Source organism: Heterodontus francisci, chromosome 46 (assembly GCF_036365525.1).
Source record: "Heterodontus francisci isolate sHetFra1 chromosome 46, sHetFra1.hap1, whole genome shotgun sequence".
NCBI lineage: Eukaryota > Metazoa > Chordata > Chondrichthyes > Heterodontiformes > Heterodontidae > Heterodontus > Heterodontus francisci.
In genome coordinates, this window is record NC_090416.1 from 21,713,014 (window position 1) to 21,726,150 (window position 13,137).

The following is a 13,137-nucleotide window of genomic DNA, read 5'->3' on the forward strand; positions in this document are numbered from 1 at the left end:
GCTGGAGGTGAAGGTGGAGAGGACAGGGGTGACTCCATCACCAAACACATTTTCCCCTCCCCTCCCCTTTGAGCATTACGAAGGGATCATTCCCTTTGTGACACCCTCTTCACTCCTCATTTACCAACACCGCACACCATACCTTCCCACAGCATCTTTCTCTGCAACTGCAGGAGATGCAATATCTGCCCTTTACTTCCTCCCTCCTCACCATCCAATTCCCCAAACACTCGTTCCAGGTGAAACTGTGATTTATGAGCACTGCTTTCAATCTAGTAAACTGTATTTGCTGCCCACAATACGGTCTGCTCTGCATTGAGGAGACCAAACACAGATTGGGTAACCGCTTTGCAGAACACCTCCATTCAGTCAGTAAGCGTTATCCAGAGTTTCCGGTCGACTCTCATTTTAATTCTCCACCTTGCTCCCAATCTGACCTTTCTGTCCTTGGTGCCCTGCAGTGTTTCAATGAAAGTTCAATTCAACTCAAGCACAAGGGATAGCACCTAATCTTTTAAATACATAATTTACAGCCTTCTGGACTCAACAATTTCAGATCATAACCTTTGCCCCCATGATCAAGGAGGATCGACAACCACCTCTATGCCCAAGCAGAAAACTTGGGCCACAAGTTCTCAACTTTAAGAGTTACACAGTCCCGGTGTAACATGACCAGTAAAGTTAGTGACCCATTGTTTCTTGCTATATTTGTACAGGAGGAAACCAGAGTTAAAAGTTCTGTAAACTAGTACAAGTTTTCAGTGATGGATTCCTTCCTGCCACTGACTGGTTTATCAACAGTTTGGTGGACTTCTACTTTCAGGATCTCATACTAACACTACAAATATTTCAAAAGATACAATCTTTTTAAAGTAGTTTACCATTCCCCTCCCCAAGACACTGGTGCATACTGTGTGAGAATCCACCTGTAGCAGGTGCTCCAATAGCTCACCCACTCTTCAGATAAGAGTCAGTTTCACCATGAACTTTGCAGCAGAACTCACTGGTTAGCAATGGAGTATGGATCCTCCTGGCTTTCCTCACCCCAGTCTTGGGACTCCAGAGCTCCAACCATCACTCCCTTTCGTGGCATGTTGGAGTTAATTTTATGAACTCAAAAAATAATTGAATGAAAATATAGATTGCAGAAAGTAACTGGAACTGAGCTAATTAGGAAAGCTTAAAATTTTCTCACAAACAGGGCACATTATTCTACCGTTACAATGACCAAGAGCAGAGTTTAAATGCTATAGCAATGGAAGATAGCAAAGACTTTCCACCGCCATCCCCCTAAACCCTACCACCCCACCTTTTCCGGTAGTTTTTCCCCCCACTCCTGAAGGTACTGACTCTCACTGGGGTACGGGTCCCCTCCTCTCCTGAAGGTACTGACTCTCATTGGGTACAGGTCCCTTCCATCCCTAAATGCCCTCGAGTAGGTGGTGGCAAGCCACCTTCTTGAACTGTTGCAGTCCATGTGGTGTAGGTACACCCAGAGTGTTGTTAGGAAGCGAGTTCCAGGTTTTTGACCCAGAGACACTGAAGGAACAGCGATATAGTTCCAAGTCAGCATGGTATGTGGTTTGAAGGGGAACTTGCAGGTGGTGATGTTTCCATGCGTCAGCTGCCTTTGCCCTTCTAGGCACAGATTTGCAAGATGCTGTCAAAGGAGATTCGGCAAGCGGCTGCAGTGCATCCTGTAGATGGTACGCACCTCTGTCACTGTGCACCGGTGGAGGAGGGAGTGAATGCTTAAGGTGGTGGATGGGGTGCTGATCAAGCAGGCTGCTTTGTCCTGCATGGCACTGAGCTTTTGGAGTGCTGTTAGGGCAGCACTCATCCAAGCACACTCCCGACTGGTGCTCTGTAGATGGTGGACAGAGTCTGGGGAGTCAGGAGGTGGGTTACTTGCTGCAGAATTCCCAGCCTCTGACCTGCTCTTGTAGCCACGGTATTTATATTACGTTACATAGAATTACATCAGATATATGGTACAGAAATTGGCGCAGTGGTTAGCACCGCAGCCTCACAGCTCCAGCGACCTGGGTTCGGTTCTGGGTACTGCCTGTGCAGAGTTTGCAAGTTCTCCCTGTGACAGCGTGCGTTTCTGCCGGGTGCTCCGGTTTCCTCCCACAGCCAAAGACTTACAGGTTGATAGGTAAATTGGCCATTGTAAAATTGCCCCTAGTGTAGGTAGGTTGTAGGAGAATTGAGGGAAGGTGGGGATGTGGTAGGGAATATGGGATTAATGTAGGATTAGTATAAATGGGTGGTTGATGGTCGGCACAGATTCGGTAGGCCGAAGGGCTTGTTGCAGTGCTGTATCTCTCTATGACTTTATTTGGCCAAACCAGTCCATGTGGGCATTTATGGTCCACCTGAGATTAGTGAGCACAGGACTGCTGAGTAAATGAGACTTGGTGTGCATTAGGACATGGGCAGCAATCTTCAATGTCCTCAAGTATATAGAGGATAGAATGAGAGGCACGGGCCAGGAATTGTCAAGTTTAGAGTTAACAAAGGCATGGACGAGCAGTAGATGAGCTGAGATAGTGGTTTAGTCAGACAATGTTATGGAGGTTTAAACAGATGGTCTTGGTGATGGATGCAGCTGTAAGCTCAACTCTATCAGATAAGACACCAAGGTTGCGAGTAGTCTGATTCAGCCTCAGACAAATGCCAGGGAGAGGGATAGAGTCAGTAGCAGGAACAAGTCTCATTTACTCATCAGTCCTGTGCTCACTAACTTACACTGGCAAAAGGTAAGCAACACCTGGATTTTAAATTTCTCAATCTTGTTTTCAAATCCCTCCATGGTCTCATCCATCCCTATCTCCTATTTCCTCCAGCTCCACAACCCTCCAAAACTGTGCTCATCTAATTCTTGCCTCTTGAGCATCCCCAATTGTCATTGCTCCACCACTGGTGGTCGTGTCTTCAAGTGCTTATGTCCTAATCTCTGGAATTCCCTCCCTAAACCCCTCCTTTCCACCTTTAAGAAACTCCTTAAAACATATTTCTGAATAAGCTTTCGGCCATCTGTTTTAATATTGCCTTATGCGGCTTGGTGTCGAATTTTGCTGCAGAACACTCCTGTGAGTCACCTTGGGAAATTTTATACATTAAAGGCGCTATACACACAAGTTGTCCAACCAGTTCTAGCTAGCAACATCTGTTATTCCACTCCGTATTCTTCGATTTACAAGGACATTTCAGGTGATTAAATAGAAATTCATAGAAATTACAATGCAGAGATGGAATATTCCGCCCAACCTGACTGCGTCAGCCTTCACCTTCCGCCTAGCCATTAATGTAGGTTTATTGAGCAATAATCCACAGTGCACTGCACAGCAATTCTAGTCAGTAAAAAGACACATTGTAAGCCCCCTCAGAACAGTAAAAGGACTTTGAAGGCATCTTGACAATGTAAGTAAGGACACAGTTAATGAACATTTTCAGGTTTAGACAAGTAATTTAAAATACTAACCTGTGTTCTGGAGACTGAGACCTGCAGAACAGAAAAACAGACTTTTTAGTGTCTACTGGACTCTGGAAAAAGAGACAACACAGCATTGAGAGGGACAGCAACACATGCCTCTAGTCACCCAGCATCGTCCATGGGTAACTAAAGAGCAGCACCGGTGTAAGCCATGAACAGAGACAGTCAATAGCTTATCCATCTCTCTGGACTTTAGGCAGATACCAGTGGGAAAAAGTGAAAATAATAAAATTACTGAGCCGAGCAAAATTTATAGCATGGAAATTTAAAAACCATTCCAAGAAAACATATTGGAATCCCTGATGAGAATCAACTGAAGAACTCATTCCACAGCTAACTAGATACTTGTGTCTCTGAGATGCATTCTACAAGATAAGATGCTGACTAGGATTTTCCTCCACTGCCAACACCCTGGTGTCTTCCTCCACACTGTTCAAGAGCAACCTTGGCTGGTTGAGCCTGCTGTTCCAGGAAAACCACCGGGGAGGGAGAGTGCATCACCAAACCTAACCCAGCCAAGGCAGTCCCTTTAGTTTCCCTTATTTACAGTCCACATTTCCTTCTTAAAAACCTGCTGGTTCTCACTCAATCGCTAAGCAAGGTACACCCTCTTATTCCTTTAGTTATTGCCGTTCTGCTCTTTTACATCTAACGTTAATAGGTGCTGTTAAAATTCCCCTTCTTCGAGAGTTCTGGCCCATTTCATGGTCACCACTATGATTTTTAGCATGCCTATTTCACTGGTGATCTTGTTCCCTATGTTAGACACTGTGGAGATCTGCCCTTGAACAAGATGAATCATCTTCACCCAGGAAACTCCAAAGCCTTTACTGGGTCTAGCACCATGCATCTCTAAACAAGCCATATCCATGGCCATCCCATTTCTCTTAAATCAATATCTACACTGCGCTTGGTGCCTCAACTCAGAGGTTCCCCACTTCTTCCACTCATCAACTCAATCTTATCTACTCTTTCAGGGATGATTCCACTCTATATTCATCAAGATTCTGTACCATCATCTATGTTGGCTCAATCTTTCTCCAAAGCTTGAAGCTGTGAAATTCTTATTTTCCACAGTTTTACATTCCTCCTACAATCTTCAAGTTTTTACTAAATGATTACTTCTTGATGTCTGGTCCTCTCATCTAATTTTCTAAAGCGGTGGATGCTTAGTGTGAGACGTTTTAAAACGAGAGCATCTGTGTGCCCCCAATGACTTCCTTTCCTAACTGACAAACTCTCTGAAGACCCTTGAAAGATACCAGCTCTGGAACATTCATGGGATGGGAACAAAGAAGAAGTAAGGTCAACAATTTTAAAATTCTTGTGCTTTTCTGTTCATCATGAATTCTGCTGAAATTAGTAATTCACAGTTCACTACTCACCAATCCCGGGTGATACGACCCTCTCGTAATGGTATGGGTTGACACAGACACTGTCATACTTTAAGTCAAATGCAAACTGGCAGAACTTGGCATGCTTCAGTTCGTTCTTGTGCAAGTCTGGCCAGCGCCAGAGTCGAGCATAGATCACATGTGGGAATCCTTTCCTTCCAGCGACCTGAAATGCAAGAATAATTAGAATTTTCTCAACTCCTAACATTATTTATCAGTATACTTTAATACGTTTATAGTGGAGCTGAACCATTCCCTTCAACAGGAAAATCCCAGCACCTTCAGTATAAATCTTGTACAAAGCATGTGTTATACTGGCAGTTATGTTCACCATAGCTCCCCAGCTACTGCACATCTAGGTCTTTGAAAATTGTTCTATTTATTAACTGCCAAATCGTCTTCAATGCCTGCAGGTCTGAATGAATCTTCCAGTGCAGTAAAGAGAAGCAACTTGAATCTTAAAGCACCAAAGCCCATCCTCAAAACATCCCAAAGTGCTCGACAATCAATCCATTACTATGACAGATGTGCCATCCTTGATGCAACAGAATCTTACCAGCACAGGAGGCAGCTACTTGGCCCATCGTGCCTGTGCCAGTTCTTTGAAAGAACTATCCATTAGTCCCATTATCCTGCTCTTTTCCCATTGAAAAGGAAAAAATTCCAGGGCAATTATATATCCAATTCCTTTTAAAAGTTATTAAATCTGCTTCCACCATATTGCAGGTGGTGAATTTAGGTAACTTTTAGCGTTGGCCAAGGAAGCAAACGTGAACAATTCCCAGCTCTTCTTCAAATAGAATCACCGGATTTCTTGTGGCCACCTGAAAAGGGAAATGTGGTTCAATTTAACGTCTTCTCAGAAAGACAGCACCTCTGACAGTGCAGCACTCCCTCACTACTGCACTGAAACGTCAGCCTAGATTATATGTTCAAATCTTGGAGTAAACCTGCAACCTTCCAACTCAGGCAAGAATGGTAGCTGCTGTACCAATCTGCCACAATTTGAGATCCCACAGCGTTACCTGAAGAGGAGCAGGGGGTGCTTCCAATCTATCGGTCAATACTCCTTCCAAAGAACCAACTTGCATTTATGGCAGCATCTGTGGAGACAGAAGCACGGTTAGCGTTTCATATCTGTGACTTTCCATCAGATGATCATCAGTTCTGACGATAGGTCACAGACCTGAAACGTTAACTCTGCTTCTCTCCCCTCAGATACTGCCAGACCTGCTGGAGTACTTCCAGCACTTTTTTTAAATTCCAGATTTCCAACATCTGCAGTATTTTGCTTTTATTTTCTGGACTTGCATTGATGATGTGCCTTGCATGATGTCAGAATTTTTCAAAGAGTTATACAGAACTTACCAAGTACTTTTGAAGTGAAGTTACTGTTGTGTTGTAGAGTCACTTAAAAATTAATTTTTAGTGCGCTTAGTTACTAACTGTAAACCATGTTAATCCAACTCGGTCACACTGCCACTCAGTAATCCCTCCAGCTACCAGTCTTGACACCTGGGAAGGGAGATCAGTGTATCTTCCACACACAAGAGAAAGCTATCAAAAAAAAAGTGATTGATGGATTCATCTCACCACTATTTATAGGATCTCGCAATTCATCATGGCAAATTGCCAGAGAAGTCTTACTCCAGAAACAGACAGCACTTTCAGAAAAATAATACATGTTGACAATATTGGGGAAAAAAATGGCTAAAGAAATACACCTCTCAACTGTGTAAAGGAGCTGATTAACACCAGCAATAGCCATTAACTATGGGATATTTCAGTAATTATTTGGTTTTAATTGTATGAATGCTGATCCAGCCTCCCTTGAACTGTCAGGCTCAGTAATCTCTCCCGGTAAGTACCCTGTGCTACTGATTGCATCACTACTGATATTAATCCAGCTCTCACACTATCACTCAGTAACCCCTCCCTCAGCATCCTATTTGACTTAATATATCTCTTCTAGTTAATCCAGCTCAGTAATCCATCCTAGCCACCAGTGTTGATTGTTGGGAGGGAAGACCAGTGTTTCTTCCACAATCAATTCTCAAATCACACCAGGGATAAGGAAGGGAGCCGAGTAATCAGGGAAAATCTTTATAGGGAAAAGTGATTTCACAGCATACGGTTACAGTCAACAGTCGGCACAGGCCTGATGGAAGACTGCCAGCCTGAATAAAATCTAGGAACACGAGGCAGCCTTTCAGCTCCTTGAGCCTTTTTCACCATTCATCACATCATGGCTCACCTCTGTCTTAACTCTATCTTCCTGCCTTAACTCTATCTTCCTGCCTTGGTTCTGTAACTCTCAATACCCTTACCCTATCACTCTCCGTTTTGAAATTCTGAATTGATCCAGATTTCTTCCACCCTTTACATGAAAAGCTTCCTGACATCACTGCTCAACGGTCTAGATCTAGTTTTAACACTATGATCCCTGTGTTCAGGACTCCATCACCAGAGAAAATAGTTTCTCTCTATCTACCCTCTCAACTTCTTTGATCTGAAATAACTCCATTAGATCAAACCTTAATCTTCTATATTCGAGAGAATACAAACCTACTCTAAGCAATATCAGCGAACATGGGGACCAGGAAGAGAACTTGGGTGCTCAGCAGTTTAATAGGAATAGGGTCAAGGGAGCAGGAGAAGGGCCTCACGAAGAAGAAATATTCTGGTGAAAGGTCATCAACTTGAAATGTTATCTATTTCTCTCTCCACAGATGCTGCCAGATCTACTGAGTATTTCAAGCTTTTTCTGTTTTTATTTCAAATTTCCAGCATTCACAGTATTTTGCTCTCCTGCTAGGCAGTTGGGGTTCTGAAAGCGCAGCTATAAGTGAATTGAGGGATACCTTTTCCAGGGACGCACACAGGAGGTAGAGTTGGGTGGAGATTGATGCAAAAAAATTGATCAGAGGTGGCCTCATCTGTGACTGATACGATGGGAGCAGAGAATCATGTGAGATAGTGATGGCAAGGTCAAAGGGTATTGCCGTGACTATGAGTTGGAGAGTTTACATGAGGGAAATATTAAAGGGAGGATAAGAGGGCAGTGAACTCACAGGAGAGAGAGCAAGAGTTGAGATTGAAGCTGATATTGCCGAGGATGAGAAGTTGTCAGTGCAGCAGTTGAGAGAGGAGAGCAGTGAAGATATCAGAGAAGATTATGGTACTTGGGTGGGTCTGGGAGAATGAGGATTTTAACTGAGAGGTAAGAGGAGTGGAACAAGATGAGATGCTCAAAGGAGGAGAAAGTGTCAGATGAGTCAGGGGTCAGACTAAGAATGACTTGGTAATAAGAGCCATACTGACAATGATGGGACCAATAATCACATCCTGCCAATTTCGATATTATCCCTACTCACTGTCTTCTACCTCCTAACCATTTCGCGACCTGAGCTAATAGGTTACCTTCAAGACCTTGCGCTCTCAGTTTTGTTAACAGTCTCCTACGCGGAAACCATATTCTTCCCGAAAGCATTTGACAAATTAAAAGCAACATGTATAAAACAGAATTTAGTGTTTAGGGATGCCCATAGAATATACAATATAAACAGAAATTACTTGAAATACTCAGCAGGTCTGGCAACATCTGTGGAAAGAGAAATAAAGTTGTAAGATGGGAGCAGGAACCAGAATGTTTCCTTCACTTGCTTTACAAACACATCATTTTTGAAGAAATGGCCATGTTTATTTTAGATGCAGGTGACAGATTTTCTAAACTAAGGAAAAAGGGACAACAAATCTTCTAAAATTAAAATGCTTGAATCCAAAGAGATCTATCTAGCTTTCGGGAAGCAGCTCCTGCCATCTACACTTTGCTACATGAGACAAGGCCAATTGTATGGAAATGACAACCTTCATCAGGGATTACATCAACGGGAGATGGGAAAAGGAGAGCAGTAGTAAAACACTGCGTCAGGCCACGACATTCAAATATCTAGGTCGGCTACTGTGAAAAATGGAGAGCTCGCGTTCATCAAGGGGAGCGATTTCAGGACTGGGAATGTTGAAATTTATTAGAGTCCATTACCAATATTCGCATTCAAATCTGAGGTGGAGTAAAGCGATTTCTAAACTGTGCCATTAAGCACAAATGTTAGATACACTGCACTCCCAGGTCAGGCATAGCATGCTTTAGATACGCAACAAAGTTCCATCCACTCTGACTGCATAAAGTATTTTAAGCAAAACCTCCTAAAGAGCACTCCACTGATGTAAAATGTAAGCTCCCCCAGAAACTCAGATGTAGATCATTCAGCACCACATTACTGGGTAGTTATTGCTGTGGCCTCAGTCACCAGGATCTGCGTCAAGACTGCCCAAAGCTATATGCACGAGTAGATGTGAATTTAATAGTTAAGACCAGGATGCAATGATGGCCATGACTCCCTCCTAAATTGGCAGAGAGAAGTCCTCAATGCTATACTTTGACTTTAACACTGAGTAACATACAAGCACCTGATGAAGTGCTTATTGCAAGATTAAATTCACTGAAAATATGTAAAAGGATTACAGTTGTGCAATTGCCCATTACAAAAATCAACCTGTATGGTTTTTATCTCAGCAGTAAGAAAATGAAAGAGGAAATTAAAGACAAAGAATCTGTTTCTCCTCTCAATTTTGTGATCGCATGGCCCTTTCCTGGGTGTCTTCCTGATCAAGAGACATCCTTCCCTTTGAAAGGCAGACATGGTGTTAATTAGATTTGAGGCACCTAACTTTATTAGATTGATCACAGGACAAATCCATCGTCGTTCCATACGGGAAAGTGAAACTTGGCATTTATCTTGATGTTACAGAAAGCACAAGAGCACCAATTTGAACTTAAGCTCCTTAAATTTTTTATTAAATATACACACAACTTTATGAACACATTTCAAATGAACCCACCAGCATTTATACAGCAGGAAATGGGCTTTGGAAAATTCAGAAGTCCCTTGATGATTAAATGATGAGGATCAAAGGGAAAACCCTTCCGGTGATTGGAGTTATACTGGACACAAAGGAGGAAAGTTATAGTTGCCAGTGACCAATCATTTCAGCCCCCAGACTTTATCAGATAAGTAACCTTGGTCCAACCATCAATCACCAACCCTCCAACAGAAGGTAAGGAGTGGGCTGTTCACTGATGATTTCATTGTTCAGTTCCATTCACAACTCCTGATATTGAAGCAGCCCATGCCAGACTATAGCAGATGTGAACATCATCCACACTCAGGCTGACAAACAATAGGTAACATACGTCACATGAACTCTGGGTAATTACCAGCTGCAACAAAAGAAAAGTCAGTCGTCTACCTTTGATTTTCCAACAACACACCATATCTTCGAGGTTGCCATTGATCAGAACTGGACTACTCATATCAACACCATGGCTACAAACATTCAAAACTGTCTCCACTGTCTAAAAGCATCAAGTCACTTGCCAGTCACCTGTATGGGTGCAGCCACAATACTATTCAAGTGTGACACTGCCCAAACTAGTTCAAATTGTTTATTTCCATTTGCTCAGTACATACAATCTACAGGATGCAGTGCAGCAATCAACTAAAGTTAACTGCACCTCCCTCTCCTGTGACCTCTACCACAGGGAAGAACAGTAGCGGCAATGTCATGAGAACACAATCATCTCCAAATCCTCCACCATCCGAACTTGGACCATATACCTCTACTCCATCATGGTTGGATCAATATTCTGAAATTCCCTATTGAGCACCACGGTGGAGGTACCATCACCCTTAAGGACTGCAGCGTTACAATAAGGTGGCTCACCATCTTCCAAGGGCAACCAGGGGTGGGCAATAAATGTGGCCTCGTCAGCCTCATTTTAAAAACGACCTTTTAAAAATATGCTACCCAATGATGGACTGACCCATTCTGACCAGTACATTTTTTTTATTCTTTCATGGGAAGTGAGTATTGCTGGCAAGGTCAGCATTTATTTTCCAGCCCTAAATGCCCTCGAGAAGGTGGTCATGAGCTGCCTTCTTGAACGACTGCAGTCCACGTGGTGTAGGTACACCCACAGCACTGTCAGGAAGGGAATTCCAGGTTTTTGGCCCAGGAACAGTGATATAGTCCCAAGTCAGGATGGTGTGGGGCCTGGAGGGGGAACTTGCAGGTCGTAGTGTTCCCATGCGATTGCTGCTTTGGCCTTCTAGGTAGATGTCTTGGGTTTAGAAGGTGCCGAAGGGGGAGTGGTGAGTTGCTGCAGTGCGTTCTGTCACTGTGCCGGTGGTGGGGGGAGTGAATGTTTAAGGTGGTGGATGGGGTGCCGATTCAGTGGGCTGTTTTGTCCTGGATGGTGTCCAGCTTCTTGAGTGTTGTTGGAGCTGCCCTCCTCCAGGCAAGTGGGGTATTCCATCACATTCCTGACTTGTGCATTGTAGATGGTGGACAGGCAGAATTGCCAGATTCCATTCACAGCCCGTGTTGAATTAGCTGATATAAACCAAGGTAATAGAGCCAAGGTAATGGTTTTGTGCTCCTGATTGCTATCCTGCTGGATAAGTATAAATGTGCAAGTATTGGGTGAGGACAGGATCAAGCTTGATCCTGTCATCAAATATGCTTTTTACATTGTATCTTGGGCTGATACCTGAAGGAATGGCCGTTTGGGCAAGGTAGTGGAGGACAACAGACTGGTTAAAAAAAAAAGCACATTCAGGAAATGAGAGGGGAGAAAAAGAAGAAAAATTAAGCTTTTATTAGCTCACCTTTTCAAAACACATTAAATTGATACTGACAAACAAGAAACTAAAATCATCATATTTATTATAAAAATAGGCAAAAGATCCAATTAGTTTCAAGCAAATCAGCATGGTAAGAGTTAACAATGACAGCGAAGAAAAAGATCCAGCTGATTATTTGAGCACATTAATGACATGAAACTTAGGGTCCTGGACATTCTTTTAGCCAGTCTCCAGTCTGAAATATGACACTCGCTCTTCATCTTCACTGACCCCAGTGACCCTGCTCAGGGCTTTTTGTTTATTCCATTGTGGTGAAATGTCAAAACTTATCGAGTCACGCCGGCTGCACTGGCGCCACTGTGCAATGTACACCGGCTCCAACCCATCAGCACATAATATCCAGAGTACAAACCCCCACAGAAACTGCACCAAGCTGCTTCCACCGTTTACAGGCTTAATCTTACTAGCATATTTTATCAGGACCACATGCAAACAAAAATCCACTTTGACTCAACTCTGAGCAGATCTTATCTTTCCCGGAGACACCATGTCGAAAGAACACGCCGCTCATCTTTAAAATAAGTGAAAAAACTACGATATACCATGATGGCATTGACAAGGACAACAGCAAATCAATATGCCCAAGCTTTAAGGGCAGTTTGATGCCGGCAGTCTCTTTCTTCCATTGTCTTTCTCCATCTTTCTGCCTCTCCCGTCACTCTCAATATCTCTTGCCCCCTCCCCTCCACCTCTCCTTTCCTGTGTCCCACCTGCATTTTCCCCTTTCATATTTCTTCTTCCCTGCCTTTCTCCCCCTGCCCATCTGGCTCCTCAACCGCCCTTTCGCCCCTTCCCTCTCACTAGTTTTCTGCTCCCGTTCTCCCTGCACCATGCCCCCCATCACCCAGCATTTTTCCACCTCTTAGAAATATCCTTTTGCAAAGCAGCTCTCTTTCCTCCTCACCTGGACTTTATCCAATTTATCTAAAAAAGAAATGACCCAACATGATTGTTGTTCTACACTATTCACTTGATCCTTTAAACTGCATCTACACTCAACTTTGGGGGATTGTTAGGGTAAGGTTTTTGTATGGAGAGAAGGCATTGTGGGGCAGACTGGATGGAACAGCTGGTCTTTTACTGCCATTTTGAGAAGAAATTGGCATTTTCTTACTGGAACAGAGTTGATTAAAGGGGAATCTAGATTAGATTAGAGATCTTTTTTTTTTTTCTTTTTGGGCCTCCTTATCTCGAGAGACAATGGATACGCGCCTGGAGGTGGTCAGTGGTTTGTGAAGCAGCGCCTGGAGTGGCTATAAAGGCCAATTCTGGAGTGACAGGCTCTTCCACAGGTGCTGCAGAGAAATTTGTTTGTTGGGGCTGTTGCACAGTTGGCTCTCCCCTTGCGCCTCTGTCTTTTTTCCTGCCAACTACTAAGTCTCTTCGACTCGCCACAATTTAGCCCTGTCTTTATGGCTGCCCGCCAGCTCTGGCGAATGCTGGCAACTGACTCCCACGACTTGTGATCAATGTCACACGA

General features: G+C 43.5%; 1 protein-coding gene across 5 annotated transcripts in view; it reads right to left on the bottom strand.

Moving 5' to 3' along the window:
* Nucleotides 1-13,137, bottom strand: part of LOC137356948 (mothers against decapentaplegic homolog 4-like) — a 178,922-nt gene that overhangs the window by 85,547 nt on the left and 80,238 nt on the right. For all 5 annotated transcript variants that reach the window (XR_010971115.1, XM_068022831.1, XM_068022832.1 and 2 more), the window contains 2 exons: nt 4,885-5,059; nt 3,488-3,508 (listed from right to left, as the gene is read on the bottom strand). Coding sequence is in view for 4 of the 5 variants with exons in the window: in XM_068022831.1 (XP_067878932.1) it covers nt 3,488-3,508; nt 4,885-5,059 (196 nt within the window). In the remaining variant the exon portion in view is untranslated. The remainder of the gene's footprint in view (nt 1-3,487; nt 3,509-4,884; nt 5,060-13,137) is intronic.